The sequence below is a fragment of the Ovis aries genome, chromosome 22 (assembly GCF_016772045.2).
Source record: "Ovis aries strain OAR_USU_Benz2616 breed Rambouillet chromosome 22, ARS-UI_Ramb_v3.0, whole genome shotgun sequence".
Classification (NCBI taxonomy): Eukaryota; Metazoa; Chordata; class Mammalia; order Artiodactyla; family Bovidae; genus Ovis; species Ovis aries.
In genome coordinates this window covers 36,271,891-36,295,420 of record NC_056075.1, presented here as the reverse complement: position 1 = coordinate 36,295,420, position 23,530 = coordinate 36,271,891, and the positions used below count along the sequence as shown (strand labels likewise).

Sequence of the window (23,530 nt, the reverse complement as noted above, 5' to 3'; positions counted from 1 at the left end):
AACTGAGAAACTTTGAAACTATTTAATTCACTTAGAAATAATGACAATAAATTTGTTGTATATTAAATATATTTTTATAAAAATAACATTTTCCAAAGCAAAATGAAGTAAGAAGCATTGCATTTACATTTTTGCAAATCTCTTCTAAGTCTGGCTTAACAGAAGACAGCTGAATTCTTATATCTGCTTCTGTATCCAATCTCTTACACTATGTTTCTTGGTTGAAGTATATGAAGAAAATCTAGCCTCACACAGATGTAGAGCTGGAAATGAGAGGAGTATTTTACTACCCTAACTGAATAATTATGCCATATTCTTCAGGAACTTAATGAGTAGTAGTTCCTTAAAGGTTAGTTGCAATGTAGGATCTGAAACCATTTCAATAAATTTTTCATCCTGTTACAATAAAAACCATTGGTCTATTTTGTGCTTTGAGTGGATCTTCTATCCATGTAAAATTAAAACTATGTGCTGGTCATTTCAAAAATATTCCTTCACTGAATCATTCAGGTCCTCCAAATGTTGATACACTCCATAATGCAATATTAAAAACTAACATTTATTAATACCACCTACAAACTCAGAAAAATATGTACTGGGAAACTGCACATATAGTGACAAATAGTGACACATACAGTGCACACAGAGTGACACATGAACTGCACATACAGTGACAGATCTGAGTCTTTCAACATTGTAATCTTTGTGTGAAAGGCTGAACATTATCATTGGCAAAAATAATATCTGCCTTGACATGTCAGGGTCATTTCACTCATTTTTGAGAAAATTTTGCCAAATACTCAAGTTTAAATAACTACACTTATCTGTCAATTATTCAAGTTAAAAGGATGCTCCAGAAAAAGAATAGCTAGTTCATACTGAAACTCAATCATATAAATACTATCCTGTGAGACAATCACTGTACTTCAGAATATAGAAGTACTTTATGTAAACTTCCCATTTCATCACACACAATATTAAAAACACATACACAAAATGGTTAGTTTCAAAACAATATTTTTTACACTTTAATCAAGGGCATACAGTGAAATTGGTGGGGTCTGCTTTCTCACTGTAAGCGTGTGGCAGTGAATAATATAATGACTACTAAAAGTTTGTTGCCACTGCCTTAATTTGTTCTGAGGTGCCAATATTTGCCTTTGCACTATCAATGTACATATCAGAACAGTGCAAATGACAAATAATAGCTTTATATTATTAGGAAAATAGTTTGACATCACAAAACTCTTCCTATAGATCACAGAATTGATGCTTTCAAACTGTGGTATGGCATAGAGTCCCTTGGACAGCAAAGAGATCAAACTAGTCAATCCTAAAGGAAATCAACCCTGAATACTCTTTCGAAGGACTGATGCTGAAGCTGAAGCTCCAATATTCTGGCCACCTGATTCGAAGAGCCGACTCACTGGAAAAGACTCTGCTGCTAAGAAAGATAGAGGGCAGGAGGAGAAGGGGGCAACAGAGGATGAGATGATTGGATGGCACCACTAACTCAATGGACATTAGTCTGAGCAAACATCAAGAGATAGTGAAAGACAGGGAAGCCTGGAGTACTGTACTATAGTCCATGGGGTCACAAAGAGCTGGACACAACTGAGCGACAGAACAACAATGGATCATAGATCACACTTTGAGACCCACGGCTCTAAAGTGCCAACTAGGCTGAGAGGTAAGGTAACCAATCATCAAGATTTATATGTGGCTGTTCCAACGTGAGAACTGAAAGTCTCACATTCTCATAGAATGGTTGGCCTCCCTACCGAGAGAGAGCTAAAAGAAGTGTGTATAAAACACCAATAGCTGAGAGAAGCATTTCAAGCAGAGAAGACACCAAGTGCAAAGGCCCTGAGGTCAAAGAATGGCTGGTACATTCAAGAATATTCTTTTAGTCAAGAATTTAAAAACCCACAGCAAAGGTACACACCCTAGAAAATCAGATTATCCCTAGTGGTGAGCTACTAGAAAATGCCAGTGCTACATTAAAATATCTGGTGAACTATTGTAGCTCCCCATTTTAGAAAAGAATTCATGACAAACATTATAAGGCTTTCTTTAGAGAATTAGAGAAAATTTAAAGTAATTACAGAATTTTTAAAAAGTGAGAACATCAAGAATTTTGAATTTACAGTTAGGTTTCTATAGTTGAAGTTGTTTAATGTCAACCCTCTAATTAAGGTAGAAGCTTGTTACATAATTTATTTGCCAATTACTCTTGGTATCATTTAAGAGTTGTTCAATGAATGTCTGTTGAGTGAATGAATAACAGAAGTGAAGAGCATAGCTAATTGATTTTCCAGGAAATCACAAATCAAAAGGTAAACTTTTTAAAAGGTATTCTTTTGTGCTGTATATTCCTAGGAGGCTAGCAAACTTGTTAATCTCATGCTTTCTACATACTGAGCCACAAACTTACTGTCTTTAATTAGAAGATCATTGTCTCAGTTCCTGGAAAGGAAGTACTTCTTTTCTTTCCTGTTTAAAACACTTCTAACATTTCAGGGTAAACAATTTATTTAGAGTAGCTCTTTTTAATGGGAGAAGGTGATGGCACCCAACTCCAGTACTCTTGCCTGGAAAAATTCCATGGACGGAGGAGCTTGGTAGGCTTCAGTCCATGGGGTCGCCAAGAGTTGGACACGACTGGGCGACTTCCCTTTCCCTTTTCACTTTCATGCATTGGAGAAGGAGATGGCAACCCACTCCAGTGTTCTTGCCTGGAGAATCCCAGGGACGGGGGAGCCTGGTGGGCTGCCGTCTATGGGGTCACACAGAGTTGGACGTGACTGAAGTGACCTTACCAGCGGCGGCAGCAGCAGCAGCTCTTTTTAAAAAAGGAACAGAAGCACACTAGTAGATTTAACAATTAGAAACAATGCAGCAGATTCTCCATTTCATGGATCCAAGCCAGGAAATGTGCAACCTTTGTGATTTATACGCATTTGCAAATAGAAAGGCTATCTGGCATACTGTTATATGGTTTGCTCTATACTGCTATTACCATGAAATATTACTCAGATTTTCTTAAGATCATGAAAACAAAGCTGAGAAAAAGGAGTCCAACAAATGTTATATGCAATAATATTTTACTTCATTTAGAAATAAAATCATTTCAGTTGTATTAATATACAGAAAGATTACTACTTCTCAGAGACAAGACCCTCCCATAAAAGAACTGCAACCAATTATATGACCATTAATTAAGTAGGCCATCTGGAAAATAGATTTGCAAAATGGCCAATAAGCACCCAAAAAAATGTTCAATATTAATCTCATTAAGAAACTGGAAATACAAACCACAATGAACCACCATCTCCCAACCCCTAAGATGGCTATCAAACAAACCAAAAATCCCAAGAAAGCAAGTTATGGTTGGTATATAGAAAAACTAGAACCTTCATATATTCCTGGTGGCAATGTAAAATTGCCACTACAGAAAACTTGGTATTTCCTCCATAAGTTAAACCTATAATTAACCATATGACCAAGAAATTCTACTCCTAGGTGGAATACCCAAGAGAACTGAAATACAATGTTCATACAAAAACTTGTACCCAAATGTTCACAGCACCATTATACACAATAGCTAAAATGTGGAAATAACCCAATGTCCATCAACCGATGAATGGATAAACAAAGTGTATCCATACAACGGAATATTATTCAGCCATGAAAAGGAATCAAGTACAGACACGTGCTATAACATGGATGCATCCTGAAAACATACTAAGTGAAAGAAGACAGCCATAAAAGGCCATTATTCTATGATTACACTTACATGAAATGTCCAGACACAGAAAGTAGACTAGTGGTGACCGAGAACTCATGCAGTTTGAGGGAGATGGAGGAGTGACTAATATGGGAAGGAGTGACTAATGTGGGTAGAGTTTCTTTTTGAAGTGATGAAAATATTCTGGGCTCAGATAATGATGGTTGCAAAACCTTTTGAATGGACTAAAAGCCACAGCTCTGTAACTTTTAAGATATATCTTTATTTTTTAAAGTAATCTCATAGCTATGTGCCCCAGTTTAAGAAATAAAACATTACAGATACAGCTGAAATACCCTGTATATCCTTCTCTGATTACATTTATCTTCCACTCTCATCAGAGATAATCACTAAGTTGATGTGTTATTTTCATTCCTATGTATGCCATTATAATTTCACTATACACATATAAACCCCCTACAAGATGCGTTATTTGTTCTGTGTGTTTTTAAATGGTATTATGCTTATGTAAGTTTTATAGGTTGCTTTTTTTTTTATCACAAAGCAAAGTTATCATGACAGTTAAGTAGTTCAGAAGAAGGACAAAATACATGAGAGTAAAAGGTTTACAACAGTCACTGCATAGAGTGAGAAAGAGAAATGCAGCAGTTTTCCAGGCAGTGTGGCAGTCTCAGCTGAGACTAAAGCCAACATCCATGTATATATATATTGGATCAAATCTCTCCTGGAATTTCCTGAGTGTTGGCATAGTAGTAAATAATTGACTCACCCAGAATGTAATTCTGGAAATAGGTAGCTGAGGTAGAATGGAGAATAAGGGCACTGAACATGTGGAGACCAAAGAACCAACAGGTCAGGAAGGTAGCTGAATAGTACATATAGACAATGACATCATACAAGATGCTAGCAAGAGTTGAGATAGAGTGGAAGCCTGAGAGCCAGGTGCCAAATTCTAAAGAACAAGGGAGATTACCCAGTGAGTGAGTAAAATGACAGAAAAGAGCAGGGAGGAAAGTTGGCGGAGTCTAGAATACAGGATAAACCACCATAAGCAAGTAGAGAAATCATGTCCTAGAAGCAGCACTGGGGAGTGAAGAGGACATCGATCAAACCATCAATTATGAGGTACCTTGGATGTGAAAGAAAAACTATTTTTCATACAAGAGACTCCAGATTCAGTGACCCCCATGGACTGTAGCCCACCAGGCTCCTCTGTCCATGGGATTCTCCAGGCAAGAATACTGGAGTGAGTTGCCATACCCTCCTCCAAGGAGGACATGGACTTGTACAACTGACTAAGGCGAATAAAAAAGGGGAAATACACCTAAACTTCTATGACAACTTTAAAAAATCAGCTATACATGTTTAAGACAAGATAACTTCATAATTCCACGTGGAAAGGTCAGAGATTAAAAACAATTAAGTATAACTACCCTCAAAAGCACTGAAGAATTGATGCTTTTGAACTGTGGTGTTGGAGAAGACTCTTGAGAGTCCCTTGGACTGCAAGGAGATCCAATCAGTCCATCCTAAAGGAGATCAGTCCTGGGTGTTCATTGGAAGGACTGATGCTGAAGCTGAAGCTCCAATACTTTGGCCACCTCATGCGAGGAGTTGACTCATCGGGAAAGACCCTGATGCTGGGAAAGATTGAGGGCAGGAGGAGAAGGGGACAATAGAGGATGAGATGGCTGGATGGCATCACCAACTCGATGGACATGGGTTTGGGTAAACTCCGGGAGTTGGTGACAGACAGGGAGGCCTGGCATGCTGAGGTCGCAGAGTCATACACTACTGAGTGACTCAACTCAACTGAACCCTCAAAAGCGTCTTGGTCACAACTAACAGAGCTACAGGTATATATTAAATTATGATAAGGAGAATTTGAACTTTATTTTTCAAAATTAAGATTAAATAATTCACATGTATTGTTATTTAACAAATGTTAATTGGAAAAGAAGAAATGCCTTTCTTTTACCTATGTTTTAAGCAACTTTTCGTCAACAATGAAATGAAACATAAGTAGTAGACAAATTTTTCTTTGATTAAACTTCTTAAAAGGGGAAAAATCTTAATTACACAGCTTCAATATTATAAATAATAATAATTTGTGATGTGTTCTTTCCCTAATTAGGTAATAGAGTTCAGTTCAGTCACTCAGTTGTGTTGGACTTTTTGTGATCCCATGGACTGCAGCATGCCAGGCTTCCTTGTCTATCACCAACTCCCAGAGCTTGCTCAAACTCATGTCCATCGAGTCAGTGATGCCATCCAACCATCTCATCCTCTGTCATCCCCTTCTTCTTCTGCCTTCAATCTTTCCCAGCATCAGGGTTTTTTCCAATGAGTCAGTTCTTCACATCAGGTGGCCAAAGTATTGAAGTTTCAGCTTCAGCATCAGTCCTAACACATTAAGACTCTGCCTGCTGTTCTAGGAAGGTTCATAATTTTTATCAATTGAAAAAAATGAAAGCATATATTCTGAAGTAAAGAAGTAAATGAAGCCACCTTAAGCTACTTGTTTATTTCAATACCACTTTCCTTTAAAAATTCATGAAATATTATTTCATCAGTGTTATGTTTACGTAATAGGTTAAAACTGGAAGAAGCAAAAAGTAAAACTGCCTCAGATTTTCCTCCATTTACTTCTTCTTGAAGGAGGATAGATTTATGTTAGGTTTTTTGTAATATGTTTCTAAACATTAAAATGTCCCAATTTTAACCATATATTACTATTTTTAAAAGAAAAAAAAAAACTCAGATGCTTTAAAAAAAACAACAAATGTCCTGCAAGTCCCTAATTTTGATTTTTCCTGTCATCAATATTATAAAACCTTTCCTTGATGATCAGAAGCTATAGGTACTGGTAAGCATTAACACAAATCAACAGCATGTTCTTGTCTTTCTGTTTTCACATTACCAAACCTAACCGGGCATATCACAGTTCTCCAATTCACAAAGTACTCATACTACATAATCTGAGACTTTTGCAACCATATATTTTAAAGTATTCATTGAGCCCTGAAAGGCAAATGCTATCATTCAAGTTCTAATTACATGCTACTTGGGTTTTACAGAACAGAAAAATATAAATACTATACTTCCTGAATTCATTTTTTGACCACAAGCAACTTCCAAAATAAATGCCCAAAATACTTTCTGAATGTATCACTGTGCAAATAGCTCAAGCACTGGCCTATTCAAATTATGTTCTAGTTTCTCCTTATGCTGCTTCTACTTGATGAATTGGTCAATAAATGCCAAGTCAAATATGCAAGTAAATATATTTTCATTGTTATTGGCAGACATATAATTAACTCTGAGAATAAAAGAAACAAGAAATCAATTTATGATTACTTCTTCAGTTCTTCTCATTAGTCATTTACATTGTAATTGTGGTTCTACTTTAAAGATCTTTATACACACACCCCCCCCATGTTGACTATATAATAAATCAAATTATTTCAGTTATAAATTAGTACTGTATGAACTGTGAACCACATATGTTAATTGTATTAGTAAAAGCAATTGTATTACTCCCCACATATATGAGCTGATTAAAAAGCAATGTGCATTCATGAGTGTATATTAATTAGTAATTTCAGCAAATGTTTCCAAGCAATGCTAGGGATTTGCTCTTTCTTCTCTCAAATAAAACAATTTGAATCAGCTTTTTATGTATGCATATATATCAACAAACTACATTTCCATTTTCAGCAAACTAGGCTTTTAACTGAGAAAATATTACAAAGAGTAAATCTACTATTTTCTAAAGATATTCAAGAATAAACCCTTTTTTCCTCAACATTTGTTATCTGCCAGGTCAATATTTTCACCAACCCAGGAAATATACATTTGCACAAAAACTTACACTACTATACTTTTTAAAATACTGCCTTAGACTAGATGCAAAAGCTTCAGACACTATTATATGTGAATTTCATGATGAAAAAAGTCTAAGATGAGCTTTAAAAAATGTTTTAATAAAATACACTGTCATTACTCAATTACTACTTTCATTGTTGTCATTTGTTTTTAAATTATATACCATGAACAAGTCATTTAACCTCTCTTTTTCCTCCCCCCAGAAAGGGAATTAATGATGGTGCCTCATCACAGGATTCCCGGCAGGATTAAAAGAGTTAATACAAGGGAAGCATCTAGAACAGTGCCCAACATACAGTAAGTGCACAATAAGTGTTAGCTATGCATTACTTAATTGCATATATTTTGCCTATTACCTGTATTAGCTTCTAGTTAACAATTCTGAAAGTATCTTAATTCTTTTTAAAGAGGAAATTAAGCTACATCATGACATTCTTAAAACTTTGCCCGTGCATCAGCTTTTAGAATTATTTTTAGCAGTTAGTTTATCTACTATTCACAGGCAAAATAGGACCTAAGGTCTCACTGAACCATATTTCCAAATTCAATTTTAAAAGACAGTACATCCTGAATATTCATTAGAAGGACTGATGCTGAAGCTGAAACTTCAATACTTCGGCCATTTGATACGAAGAACTGACTCACTGGAAAAGACCCTGATGCTGGGAAAGATCGAAGGCAGGAGGAGAAAGGGATGACAGAGTATGAGATGGTTGGATGGCACCGCCAACTCGATGGACATGAGTTTGAGCAAGCTCCGAGAGTTGGTGATGGATGGGGAAACCTGGCGTGCTGCAGTCTATGGGGTTGCAAAGAGTCAGACATGACTGGGCGACTGAACTGAACTCTCCCTATTATCTCCCTTTTAGTACTCATTCATTCAAAACACTAAAGTATACTGTGTGTTATGGAATACAGGCTGTGGGAATAAAAGGTGGTTAAGAAAAAAAATCCAATACATTGTCCACAAAAGAATGAGGGATACAAACACAAGTATGCTCTGTTGTTTAATGGTAAGGTGATATCCGAAATGCTATGATAAAAAAAATCTTTCCAAGATGTACAAGGGAGGGCTCTCAGATGGTGTTTGAACAAGAATTGAAAGGAATAACTGAAGAAGCTTGAGAGGTAGAGAAAGAATCTATGATTATTTTATCCAAAAAGAGAACTGGAAATTTCTCACAGTGTTAAGCCTATTTGACTTATTTTAGCAAACAGACTTCCTCAAACAGATTTCCCATTGCACACTGCTCACATAATTTATCTTTAGGAGCTGGATAAATATTTTTGTATGGCTGTCTACCCTCCACTCATAACAAGGCTATGGGTGACCTATTTGGATGCTGTGCTTAGTTCCCCTCCTCCCAGAGCTCAGAGAGATCTTCCAAAACCCACTCTTATCACACCATTCCCTAATCAAAATCCTACAATGGTTTCTTCCTATTCCCAGGCATCAACCCCTGCTTTGAGAGATTTCTCTCCACAAATGCCTTGCTTATGCCTCCCTTTTGTTCATATTCTCCCCCTGCTCCAAATACTTTTCTCTTACTATTATATTTCACTCTGTCTCTCCAAAATTCTATCCACATTTCAAAATCCACCTTCAAGATATCATCAGATTCCTCTGTTTCTGTGTAAAACAACAGAACTTTACAAATGCTGCAGAAAAGACTGAAATGCTAGTGGGGAAAAAAAATGATTCCTCTGGATGAAAGACATGTCCAAAATCTAGCAGAAAACTGAAAAATAAACAGTAAGATGCAAGGAGGGTTCCAGAGGGAGGGGACATATTTGTACCCGTCGCTGAATCATGTTAATGTATGGCAGAGGCCAATACAATATTGTAAAGCAATTATCTTCCAATTAAAATAAAATGTGAAAAAAAGAAAGTCATAATAAAAAATGGTAGAGACTCCTTTGAAAGTTACATTCAATTGTTTCATCAACACAGCACACTTCTTAAATTATTTATTCTTCTGAACTTATTTCCCACACCAACTACTTAATTGAATCATTCTTTTTCCAATGTCATTATGCTCTTTTGAAACGTTAACCATTCCACAACACGGACAATGAATTCTTCATGACTTAAATTGGTTTCTATAGGACAAATTCATGTTAGGGTGGAAGGTGTCTCCCAATTCAGAACTTTAAATATTACCAGACAGCATGGAACAACACTCACTAACATAGTAGCATGCTTCATGATGGTGGGTGGGTGCGTGTGTGTGAGTCTGTGTGTCTTTGTGCATGCTCATACATGTCTGACTCTTTGTGATCCCATGGACTGTAGACTGCCAGGCTCCTCTGTCCATGGGATTCTCCAGGCAAGAATACTGGAATAGGTTGCCATTTCCTCCTGGAAGGGATCTTCCCCACCAAGGGATCCAACCTGCATCTCATGGGTCTCCTGCACTGGCAGGAGGATTCATTATCATAACCACCACATGGAAGGACAACTAGTTAAATAGTATCAAATCCTCAAAAAGTCAAATAAAAAAACACCTTTTCAAGTGATAATGAGCAAGCTCTGCATGTCAATACCTTAGATTCCAACTGGATTTTCTCTTCATTCAGCTGCTCTGCTGCTTTCTTAATTTTCTCACGACATCTGTTTATTTCCGACCTTACTGTAATAAAAATTAAATGCTTAAACACGTCCATCTCTCCGGAGTCCCTCTTCTGGGGCCTGTGATAAGACATCTTTCGGCTGTCTTTCCCCTACCCCTCACTCCTCTGCCCACTGCCCCGGGCCTTCCCTCCGGCTCCAAGCCCCCAACTCAAACAGCAGAGTCCCTGACCTTCCCGCATCAAGCGGCGACTCTCCTCTGCCTGGTGCTCGGAGAATACGATGTGCTGGAACAAAGACTCCAGACTCATTTCAGGCCGCGCTCCTGCCGCTCCCGTCTTCGTCCTTAAAATATTTTATAACCGAGTCTGAGGATCCTGGAAAGCAGAAAGAAGCCTGATTCCAGGGTCATTTCTGGTTCGGCCTCCAGAGGCCTGTACCCCCGCAAGAACGGGGCCCCTACGGGATGAGGTGAGGCCCAAGGCTCCGGGGCCTCAACCACACTCCGGGCCTCCGTTAAGTTGGACAGACTTGCTTTTTTTCCCTTCTGTGCGCCTTCGTTTTTCCTGTGACCTGTCTCAAACTGCCTTGTTCCCCTGGCTGAGCGCAGCTCCCCTCAGACAAGGCCTTGGCCCCTGTGCGAGGTTCTTTTCCGTTCTTGTGGGGGGTGAGGGGAAAAAAAATGGAGTCACCGAGGCCTGAGCTTTGGAGCAGTTGGAACAGCAGCCCTTTCTGGGCTCGGGCTTTTCCTCTCATTCCCCCGCCCCCCAAAGCCCAGTCTCAAATAAAAGTCCTCAAAGCAATCTCTCAGCAAAATACGTACTTGCAACAATACGGTGGGCTGGAGACCTGGCAGGCCTCACCTCGCGGGGTTCTCTGGGAACTGAGCCTACGGTGTCTCTTTGGGCCCACTATGCGTCATTCAGTTGTTTTGCTTGGTTCCGTTCTGGCAACGTGGCCCCCAACAGTCTTTAGGTCGTCCTGGGAGTTGCAGTGATCTGTCTCCAAGGCACAAACCCAGTCTTATAATAAAGTACAAAGTACCTGTGATTCTAAATATAAACTTTTGCAAAGTCTTATCATTTGACGATGGGAAAGACTGCTATAAATGTGCAGTGTCTGACATTCGCCTTAATCATTCCTTTGTAATCAGGGCATATCTTTTTTGTCTGCTTTTAAATTAATCACTGCCTTTTGTAATCAAGCTGCGGTAATATTAACACTTCAATATCTGCGTAATATGTGTCAGAGACCAAAGTGGTTGCTAATTAAAGCTTAAACATGAAAGGCACCTTTGGGACTTTGGTATGGGATTTTTATATTAAAAAATAAAATATTTTTAGTTTCAGTAGGTCAGAATATTAAGATTATAATAAACATTTGACTTTCTGTCTAAATGTTAAATTCAAAGCGGCTAAACTTTAAAGAAATGTATTTAATATTAAGTAAAAAAATGGTAAATGTAAGTTCTGTCACATCATTTGTATAATAAACTTAATTAAAATTTCAATAATGCTATAGCATAATCGGTTATAAATGTTAACCTTTTTTCAAGACTTGTATGCAAAAACTTAATTTTTAAACTTTATTATAAAAAATACATATTAAAAAGTATAATGAAGTAGAAAATAATTTCCCATAAATATATCATTCAGAAGCAAATGTTAATAACGTTTTGGTTATTGCCCTTCAGGTAATTCCCCTCACCGTGCATTTGCATTTTTTCTTTACAAATGCGTGGTGAATAAGTAACAATAATAGTTATTATCTGTTGATACTTGCCAGGTACTATTCTGAACACTATAAGCCCTTTTGAGCTAACTTTTACTATTACCTTCAGAGCATAGTTGAGGAAACTGAGGCACAGAAGTTAAGTATTTCGCCAAGACTGCACATCTAGTACGTAGGAGAGCAAGATCTGAGATCAGAAGCCATGAATTTAATTTTGGATTCTGCTCTTTTTCCTTCTTATTACAGCACAAGCATTTTACCATTTCATTGAAAACTCTTTTTATTAATACATTTTTTAGAACTTCATAATCCTCCATCATATGGATGCATATGTAAAATTTACATATATTGAAATAAATTTGACTTTTATCTGTTCAGCGATGGAAAACAAAGCTGAAATTGTGGTGTGAACCATTTTTCTTTGAGTACTCGTTTGGAGGCTTATGAACTGTGCCACAGCAGCCATCAAAAGAAAGGGCTTCCATAAGATAAATTATATTACTAATTAATATCACTCCCTTCAGAATGATTTCCTGTGGACTTGCAGTGGGAACATCCTCACAAGGAGGCTGGTTTTCGAAAGCATGCTGCTCTTTAACATTCTAATTTTATTAGTTACACTCAAACTCACATTTATTATTTAACATGCTCTTTCTGTGCTAAAACTTGGCAGAGAAAAATTTGGGCAGACTTTAGGGAGTGTCGCTTCAGTCACACAGAAGTATGGAAGAGAACACCGCTGGAAATTCTGGGGAAGGGGCATGGGAAATATGGCTTTTTCATCCTTTGTAGTCTTCACCTCTCAGAATATTTTTGTGCTTTTAAATCCCGAGTTTGGGTTTTCTTAGAGGTATCACACCTATAGGCTTTAGCAGGATTTTTAATTTTATTTATAGGCACAAACACAATTATGCAAGGTCACAATTCTTAAAAGTGTTTCATAATAATGAGTAAAAGTAACATATTAAGATATTGCTGTCCTGTATCAAGCTTTATTCAAACATTTTCCATAGTGTTAACATATTTTTTCTTATAGATATACATGCTGAGTACATTCTATAATGTTTAGAGCAAGAGTAGCATTACTTAAATTTATGCCAAATAAAAATTATATATGACATGGCAAAACTAGGGCATTCTATTTTCTGAAAACATATATATTATAAGCCTAAAAAGAAAGATGATTCATTCAACAACTGTTTAATGAGTCTCTGCTATTCATTCAACAAATATTACTGAGCATATCCTATGTGCCATATTAGAGAAACAACAGGATTTCATAAAAATAGAACTACATAAAAAGTATTTTTCTTCCCCCAGATATTCTAACCTCATTGGAGAATTATTATATTTTTCAGCATCTTGGCAGCAATATAAACAACTGCTTTCAGATGTTTAAACAGATGTTCTTTAGAAAGAAAGCCAATTATTTGTGTTATGATACCCACATATGATTCTCAGATCTAAACTTTCCATCTGTACATGTTTCACTGAATTGCGTACCTATGGAATATAAAAGTTGAGATCACTCACTGTCTCTCAACCTCATATTTTTGTTCATAATAACACTAGCACCTGGGTTATTGAGCCATCGATAATTGCTTTGCTAGAAGGCCTTATATAAGGCTATATTGCTCTTGTGATTTAAAATGCATTTCCTTTCCTTTCTTAGATTGATGACTTCCCTAAGTTCTAAACCAGGCTTGCAAATATCCACTAGCCCAGGGCATATATATTGCAACGAAAAGAAGAAAAGTAATTCATTTGTTTTATGATTTTCTTAGGGCATCTGCCAAAAAGAAAAAAAAAAAATGTAGGTTCAACCAAGTTTAACAACCATTTATTGAGTATCTACTAAGCGTAAAATCTCTGGTAGGTACTATGGGAGACACAAAATTATAAGATACAGGCCCTGCCCTCCTGGAGGTCATAATCTATCAAATGGGACATAACAGGCATGATTCCTGGTAGACTGTGTATGAGAGCTTCACGCTGATGTGATGGAAATATGGCAGGGAGGAAAAGAATGTCTGATGTAGGTGATCTGGGAAGACTTTTCAGAAGGAAATAAAATATGAGCTGGATTTTAAAGGAGGATGAGACTTCAGTAGATAGCATGAAAGGGAGAAAAAAAGCAGAAACTTAGATGATGCCAATTTTTGGACAGTGTTTAACATTTTTATGTATGTGATGGAGATTCTCATAATGTTCGCTAGCTGGTGAGTGGCACATCAGAATTGCTTTACACAGTCAATCTGGCAATGGGTTAGAAGCACTAGAAAGGAAAGGCTAACAGCTAACATGTATTAATAACTATGTTCCAACCACTGTTTGAGACCTTGTCATGCTTTCATTAGTATAATCAATCCAACAGTCAGATGAGATCAATGCTTTTATTATTTCCGAGTTAACAATCAGAGAAGCAAGGCAGAGAGAGCACAAGTATCTTGTCCAAGGTCACACATAATACTAGCTAAGAAGTAACAGAGTCAGGATTTGAACCCTGATAATCTCTTAAGGCAAATACTTAATCACTTCATCTACTGCCTCCAAAAATAAAAGGCTGGAGAAAATGAGACAATTTCAGCAGCTCTGTTAATATTTCAAGACAGATACATTTTCTAAAAAATACTTACCATCAACCAATTAATGTCATATTTTTAAGACACCTTGCAGATTTCTAGAATTTGGATTAGTAACACAATGCATCTATAACAAGTTAAAATTAAATGTGATATAAAGCAAAATAATTGAAGATGTATCATATTTGTTATAAATGTTTATTTAACCAGCTACATATTAATATGTAAAACTAAGAAATGAAATTAGTATACAAACTATTGGTGAAGAATCTACCTGCAATGCAAGAGATGCAGATGTAGTTTCAGTCCCTGAATGGGGAAGATCCCCTTGTGGAGGGTGGTGCATGGCAGCCCACTCTAGTATTCTTGTCTGGAGAATCCCATGGACAGAGGAGCCTGGCACGCTACAGTCCATGGAGTCACAGAGTCAGACATGACTGAAGAGACTGAGCATAACATAGCACATATTAGTATATTAGTTTCTTAATATTTTTATTAGATTCCTACAGCTGCTATAACAGAGTACCACAGCTGGGTGGTCTAAAAAAATACTAATATACTAATTACTATATTAGTTTCTTAATATTTTTATTAGATTACTACAGCTGCTATAACAGAGTGACACAACTGGGTGGTTTAAAAAAACACAGAAATTTATCTTGTCACGGTCCTGGAGACTAGAAGTCTGAAATCGAAGTGTCAACAGAGTTGGTTCCTTTAGGCCCTCTGAGGGAGCATCTTTTCTGTGCTTCTTGTTAGCTTACTGTCCTCACTGGTAATCTCTGGCCTTCCAAATTCTTTGGCAGATACATCACTTCTATCGCTGCCTCTATTGTTCCTTGGCGGTCTCCCTGTGAGTCTCTGCCTCTTTATCTGTTCTTCTCTCCTTATAAGGACACCAGTCATATTTGATAAAGAGCCTACCCTACTTCAGTATGACCTTATCTTAGCTAATTCCATCTGTAACAACCCTATTTCCAAATAAGGTCACATTCTGAGTTATTGGGGGTTAGGACTTCACGTTTCTTATTGGGGACTGCAAGTAAAACCATAACAAACTTTAAAAGTTCAGTTGTGGGAAAGAGTTATGATTCTTTTAATTTTTAAGATTTATTTCTATTACAAGCAAAGCATTTTTTAGTGGTTTAATTGACTTTAGTAAAGATCTTGCACAATCCTCTTATTTTTTTAGATGTTAACACTGAAGCCTGGAGGATGATGGATTTTCCCAACATTGCACAGGCAATTAATGTCAGAGCTACGTCTAGAACTCCCTCCTAATTCCTTCTGCTCCAATAAAAGATCTTTTTTGTTCACCAGTGGCTTTCAACTACTTCAGTTAAAGCAAATCTTCTTTTATCTTTTTCCTATATTGAACTTTCTAGTAAGAGTTTGAAGAAAGGGTATCACAAGTAGGGTACAGAGCAGGCCTCGGGCAATTATCTACTGCAGGAGTCCATCCTCCTTAAGGAAATCAGGTAGATAGATATATGAAAAGAGAGACAGAGAGAGACACACACAGAGACAGGTAGACAGACGTAGAGAAAACACAGATACATACATACATATGTGAGTATATGCAAACAAATGAATATATATGAATATATGAATATATATGAGTATATACAAACATATGAATATATATGTGAGTATATACAAACATATATATATACACTCACATAAACATGATGAAATCATATATATAATATAAATGCTTTAAGGGTTTCATTTTATTTTTAGTCAGAAAGTAGAAATGAAAGTAAACTGTCAATTCTTAGTTCAGTTCAGTTCAATTCAGTTCGGTCGCTAAGTCTTGTACAACTCTTTGCAACCCCATGAATCACAGCACGTCAGGCCTCCCTGTCCATCACCATCTCCTAGAGTTCACTCAAACTCACGTCCATCAAGTCGGTGATGCCATCCAGCCATCTCATCCTCTGTCGCCCCCTTCTCCTCCTGCCCCCAATCCCTCCCAGCATCAGAGTCTTTTCCAATGAGTCCACTCTTCACATGAGGTAGCCAAAGTACTGGAGTTTCAGCTTTAGCATCAGTCCTTCCAAAAAACACCCAGGGCTGATCTCCTTTAGGATGGACTGGTTGGATCTCCTTGCAGTCCAAGGGACTCTCAAGAGTCTTCTCCAACACCACAGTTCAAAAGCATCAATTCTTCGGCACTCAGCTTTCTTCACAGTCCAACTCTCACATCCATACATGACCACTGGAAAAACCATAGCCTTGACTAAACGGACCTTTGTTGGCAAAGTAATGTCTCTGCTTTTGAATATGCTATCTAGGTTGGTCATAACTTTTCTTCCAAGGAGTAAGCGTCTTTTAATTTCATGGCTGCAATCACCATCTACAGTGATTTTGGAGCCGAGAAAAATAAAGTCTGACACTGTTTCCACTGTTTCCCCATCTATTTCCCATGAAATGATGGGACCAGATGCCATGATCTTTGTTTTCTGAATGTTGAGCTTTAAGCCAACTTTTTCACTCTTCTCTTTCACTTTCATCAAGAGGCTTTTGAGTTCCTCTTCACTTTCTGCCATAAGGGTGGTGTCATCTACATATCTGAGGTTATTGAGATTTCTCCCAGCAATCTTGATTCCAGCTTGTGCTTCTTTCAGCCCAGCATTTCTCATGATGTACTCTGCATATAAGTTAAATAAGCAGGGTGACAACATACAGCCTTGATGTACTCCTTTTCCTATTTGGAACCAATCTGTTGTTCCATGTCCAGTTCTAACTCTTGCTTCCTGGCCTGCATACAGGTTTCTCAAGAGGCAGGTCAGGTGGTCTGGTATGCCCATCTCTTTCAGAATTTTCCACAGTTTCTTGTGATCCACACAGTCAAAGGCTTTGGCATAGTCAATAAAGGAGAAATGGGTTTTTCTGGAACTCTCTTGCTTTTTCGATGATCCAGTGGATGTTGGCAATTTGATCTCTGGTTCCTCTGCCTTTTCTAAAACCAGCTTGAATATCTGGAAGTTCACGGTTCATGTATTGCTGAAGCCTGGCTTGGAGAATTTTGAACATTACTTTACTAGCATGTGAGATGAGTGCGATTGTGCGGTAGTTTGAGCATTCTTTGGCATTGCCTTTCTTTGGGATTACTGATTAAGAAAAACAAACTGGTTTTTTTTTTGGTTGTCAAATATATTGCATGAAGAAATTCCATTAACATCTGTGTGTGTGCTCAGTTGCTTTAGTTGTGTCCGACTCTGTGATCCCATGGACCTTGGTCCGCCAGACTCCTCTGTCCATGGAATTCTCCAAGCAAGTATACTGGAGTGGGTTGCCATGCCCTTCTCCAGAGGATCTTCCTGACCCAGGGATCGAATCTGAGTCTCTCCCATCTCCTGCACTGGCAGATGAGTTCTTTACCACTGGCGCCACCCGGGAAGCCCAATTAACACATTCACTTCAGTTCAGTCACTCAGTCATGTCCGACTCTTTGCGACCCCATGAATCACAGCACGCCAGGCCTCCCTGTCCATCACCAACTCACGGAGTTCACTCAGACTCATATCCATCGAGTCGGTGATGCCATCCAGCCATCTCATCCTCTGTCGTCCCCTTCTCCTGCCCCCAATCCCTCCCAGCATCAGGGTCTTTTCCAATGAGTCAACTCTTCGCAAGAGGTGGCCAAAGTACTGGAGTTTCAGCTTCAGTACCAGTCCTTCCAGTGAACACCCAGGACTGATCTCCTTTAGAATGGACTGGTTGGATCTCCTTGCAGTCTAAGGGACTCTCAAGAGTCTTCTCCAACACCACAGTTCAAAAACATCAATTCTTTGGTGCTCAGCTTTCTTTATAGTCCAACTCTCACATCCATACATGACCATTGGAAAAACCATAGCCTTGACTAGACAGAACTTTGTTGGCAAAGTAATATCTCTGCTTTTTAATATGCTGTCTAGGTTGGTCATAATTTTCCTACCAAAGAGTAAGCATCTTTTAATTTCACGGCTGCAATCACCATCTGCAGTGATCTTGGAGCACAAAAAGATAAAGTCTGACACTGTTTCCCCATCTATTTCCCATGAAGTGATGGGACCAGATGCCATGATCTTCATTTTCTGAAGGCTGAGCTTTAAGCCAACTTTTTCACTCTTCTCTTTCACTTTCATCAAGAAGCTTTTTAGTTCCTCTTCACTTTCTGCCATAAGGGTGGTGTCATCTGCATATCTGAGGTTATTGATATTTCTCCCAGCAATCTTGATTCCAGCTTGTGCTTCTTCCAGCCCAGCATTTCTCATGATATACTCTGCATATAGGAGTCATTAAATACCAAGGTTTTTGAAAGAAAAAAACTATTGAACTTGATTTTTACACTGTCAGATCCCAGTACCCAGCACAGGATCCAGGAAGGCTACTCCACATGAGATTAGACTATTAGGCCCAGGAAACAAAAATAAAACAGAACTTTGAAACCACTGTTATCCACCTTGTAAAATTCTTTTACTTCGTAAATATTTACTATGTATATTCTATATGTAAGGCAAATAATAATCTGGGATTACAAAGAAGAATAAACAAGGAAATTGAAATCTGTTATATGAAGTTATAGTTTCCATGACAATAAATTTAAGTGGTTGGGGATTACACAGGAAGAAGTAAAAGACAAATAAAAGACTTTTAACTGAAGGATAATTGCTCTAAAGAATTTTGTTGCTTTCTGTCAAGCATCAACATGAATCAGCCACTGGTACACCCATGAACCCTCCCTCCCCTCCTATCTCCCTCCTCATTCCACCCTTCTAGATTATTACAGAGCCCCTGTTTGAGTTCGCTGAGTCATACAGCAAATTCCCATTGGCTATCTATTTTACATATGGTATTGTAATTTTCCATGTTACTCTCTCCATACATCTCACCCTTTCCTCCCCTCTCCCCATGTCCATAAGTCTGTTCTCTATGTCTGTTTCTCCACTGATGCCCTGCAAATAAGTTCATCAGTATCATCTTTCTAAATTCCATACATACACGTTAGTATACAATATTTATAATTGTCTTTCTGAGTTACTTCACTCTGTATAATAAGCTCTAGGTTTGTCCACCTCATTAGATCTGACTCAAATGTGTTCCTTTTCATGGCTGGGTAATATTCCATCGTATGTATGTACCACAGCTTCTTTATCCATTTATCTGTCAATGGACACCTAGGTTGCTTTCATGCTGTGCTGCTGCTGCTGCTGCTGCTGCTAAGTCGCTTCAGTTGTGTCCGACTCTGTGCGACCCCATAGACGACAGCCCACCAGGCTCCGCCATCCCTGGGATTCTCCAGGGAAGAACACTGGAGTGGGTTGCCATTTCCTTCTCCAATGTATGAAAGTGAAAAGTGAAAGTGAAGTCACTGAGTCGTGTCCAACTCTCAGCAACCCCATGGACTGCAGCCCACCAGGCTCCTCTGTCCAAGGGATTTTCCAGGCAAGAGTATTGGAGTGGGGTGCTCTAGCTATTGTAAATAGTGCTGCAATGAACATTGGGGTACATGTGTCCTTTTCACTTTTGGTTTCCTCAAGGTATATGCCTAGGAGTGGGATTGCTGGGTCATATGGTGGTTTTATTCCTAGTTTTTCAGGAGCCCTCACACCATCTTCTGGAGAAGGCAATGGCAACCCACTCCAGTACTCTTGCCTGGAAAATCCCATGGATGGAGGAGCCTGGTGGGCTGCAGTCCATGGGATCGCTAAGAGTTGGACACGACTGAGCAACTTCACTTTCACTTTTCACTTTCATGCACTGGAGAAGGAAATGGCAGCCCACTCCAGTGTTCTTGCCTGGAGAATCCCAGGGACAGCGGAGCCTGGTGGGCTGCCATCTCTTGGGTCGCACAGAGTTGGACACGACTGAGGCAACTTAGCAGCAGCAGCAGCGTACCATCTTCCATAGTGGCTGTATCAATTTACATTCCCACCAGCAATGCAGGAGGGTTCCCATTTCTCTACACCCTCTCTGGCATTTACTGTTTGTAGACTTTTTGATGATGGCCATTCTGACTGACTATCTCATTGTAGTTTTGATTTGCATTTCTCTAATAATGAGCGATGTTGAGGATCTTTTCAAGTGTTTGTTAGCCATCTGTAAGTCTTCTTTGGAGAAATGACTGTTTAGGTCTTTTCCCCACTTTTTGATTGGATCATTTGTTTTTCTGGTATTGAGTTGTATGAGCTGTTTGTATATTTTGGAAATCAGTTCTTTGTCAATTGTTTCCTTTGCTTTTATTTCCCCCCATTCTGAGGGTTGTCTTTTCACCTTGTTTATAGTTTGCTTTACTATGCAAAAGCCTTTAAGTTTAATCAGGTCTCATTTGTTTATTTTTGTTTTTATTTCCATTACTCTATAAGGTGGGTCACAGGGAGTCTTGCTTTGATTTATATCATAGAGTATTCTACCTATGTTTTCCTCTAAGAGTTTTATAGTTTCTGGTCTTACATTTAGGTCTTTAATCCATTTTGAATTTATCTTTGTGTTTAAGAAGTGTATTTTTAGGAAGTGTATTGTGTTTAGGAAGTGTATTTCAGAAGTGTTCTAACTTCATTCTTTTATATGTAGCTGTCCAGTTTTCTCAGCACCACTTATTAAAGAGGATAACATTGCCCCATTGTATATTCTTGCCTCCTTTGTCAAAAATAAGATGCCCATAAGTGCATGGGTTTATCTCCAGGCTCTCTATCTGGTTCCAGTGGCCTATATTTCTGTTTCTGTACTGGTACCCTACTGTCTTGATTACTGCAGCTTTGTAGTATAGTCTGAAGTCAAGAAGGTTCATTCCTCCAGCTCTATTCTTTCTCAAGACTGCTTCAGCTATTCAGGGTCTTTCATGTTTCCATATGAATTGTGACATTTTTTATTCTAGTTCTGTGAAAAATGCCATTGGTAATTTGGTAGGGATAACATTGATTCTGTAGATTGAATTTGGCAGTATAGTCATTTTCACATTATTGATCCTTCCTACCCAGGAGCATGGAATATGCTACTTGTTTGTTTTCTTACCAGTTATTTATTTTAGTCATTAATGTATTCTTTGCCTACCTAATAAGTTCATGACGATTTAGTAAATAATTGACTCCTTAGTTATTAAGTCTAAATTTAAACCAACAATCAATACATTATACTCTAATCTCTTTTTGCAATTTTTATGAAAATTTCTATCTAATTCAGTGAATTAATCATGGTGACTATTTGGAAAGGTGAGGTAAATTTCGATATTTTTGTTACTTTCTATGAATTAGTCACAGTGACTCTTTAGAAAGTTTGAAGGAAAATGTACATATATACATGTGTAGATAAAGTGAACCATAAATCCTATATATTCTTAAAATAATTTGAAAAATTGCTCATTTATCCGGGTAAAATTACTTTCTGTTTCCAATATTTAAAATGAATTTAGTGGCCTTAGTACAATAGTATTACACTATAAAAGTTAAACACTGCCATTATTTTTTCTTCATGATGCCATAGATAGCTCAAAATGTTCTATCGTAGTTTACATGGCTCATAAACCTTACCTTTCATTTGACATTGCAGATGTGTTGATAATAGGATATGGAAACTCTATAAGATGGTTAAAGGAAACAATTAATTAGCATTTAAATAAAAGAGCTCCCTAAGAAACAGTTTAAACAGAGAATAAACTGATTATTTAACAGGTAATACGAAGCAGTTCTGGGATAGAATTGAAGGGAATGAATAAAGAGAGTAAAAGGAATTTAAATATGTGAAAATAAATGAAGAAATATTGCAATATATTAGACTTACTGCAGCTGTGTATACATCATCATTTGAAATTTGACAGTCTTGTAATTCTGCACTTGTTATATCTCATTATTCTGCTTATAAAATGTGTACATGCACAGGTCTCCTAAACCGGTTGATAATGTACCTTTACCATTTCCTTTTCTAAGGTGAGAAAACAGAGAAAAGCAGAAAACAGCCGAGATCCTGCACTCTGTTTATTCAAGTGAAAAAACACAAGGGTTGTGACCACAAGACCCAAACACTCATAAAAATGATTCATGATGATAGTCTCAAAAGAAATTAATAAAGCCTAAGAGAACTTGTCAGAAGCATGTCCTAAAGATGATTTTATTCCAGCAACTGTTGTATTTTAAATGTTTTCATTTTCTTTTTTGATGTCTTTATCTTATTTAAAGATGCTATTACTCATCAAATATGATATGTCAGTCCAGAAGGCTGTAGCTGTGAATGAAACATAATATTCTCATCAACAACTAGATAAGGGGATCCAAATCTCCTGCTTCACTGTGTAAGCTGATTACCAGAGAGGTCAGAAAGCTACTTTCCATTTTCTTTTGGTACCATCTATTTAATATGATATTTTCTATAACTGACCAGGCATCTTGTCTTCCCCTTATTCAGTCCCAGCTTCTGATTGGCAGCCCATCTTGGTGGTATATGAGGTGGACTAGGAATAGAGTGGTGGCAGGAATTTAGGGTGAGGCCAGGAGGAATGACCACAAACATCATGTGTGTACCAGGCTGTGTACCAGGCTCAATAATACGCAGGATGAATAAGCTCGATGCCCGCATGGAGCCCACAGGGGCCACAGGAAATAACAGACACACGTTCATCAGCTCAATACACACTGAGTAAGTGATAGGGTAAAAACCTATTCGCCTGAGGCAGAGACCCACTGCAGGCTGTGGCTGGTACATTATGTCTCATCAAGTCTCTCAGGCTGGACAGAGCTCATGTCTGGAGAACAGAGAGAAAGCTAGTAGGATCAAAGCACACGGGGTTGGTGAAATGGTCAGGGCACAATCATGCTGAGTCTTGAAGGCAGTGGAAGGAGTTCAAAATGCAGTGGATGGTCATGAAAGGACTCTGTCAGGGAATGATTGCATTTTGAGAAAAAACGGTGACCACTAAGCGCTGTTCCCTTGGAGGAGGAGTGACTAAACATCACTGGATGGAAACGCAGAGTGTTGACCTGGGTCCAGAGCTTAATTTGGCTGATCACTGGTTATGTGACCTTGAACATGTCACTG

At 38.0% G+C, this 23,530-nt stretch overlaps 1 protein-coding gene across 1 annotated transcript in view; it reads right to left on the bottom strand.

Annotated features, from left to right (window-relative positions):
- CCDC172 (coiled-coil domain containing 172) overlaps window positions 1–11,087 on the bottom strand; it is a 104,902-nt gene extending 93,815 nt beyond the window's left edge. Inside the window, exons 1-3 of the mRNA XM_027960411.3 lie at window positions 11,026–11,087; window positions 10,435–10,579; window positions 10,178–10,263 (exon numbers count right to left, since the gene is read on the bottom strand). Of these exons, the coding sequence (XP_027816212.2) occupies window positions 10,178–10,263; window positions 10,435–10,513 (165 nt within the window). The 5' untranslated portion in view covers window positions 10,514–10,579; window positions 11,026–11,087. The remainder of the gene's footprint in view (window positions 1–10,177; window positions 10,264–10,434; window positions 10,580–11,025) is intronic.
- Window positions 11,088–23,530: the final 12,443 nt, after the last annotated feature.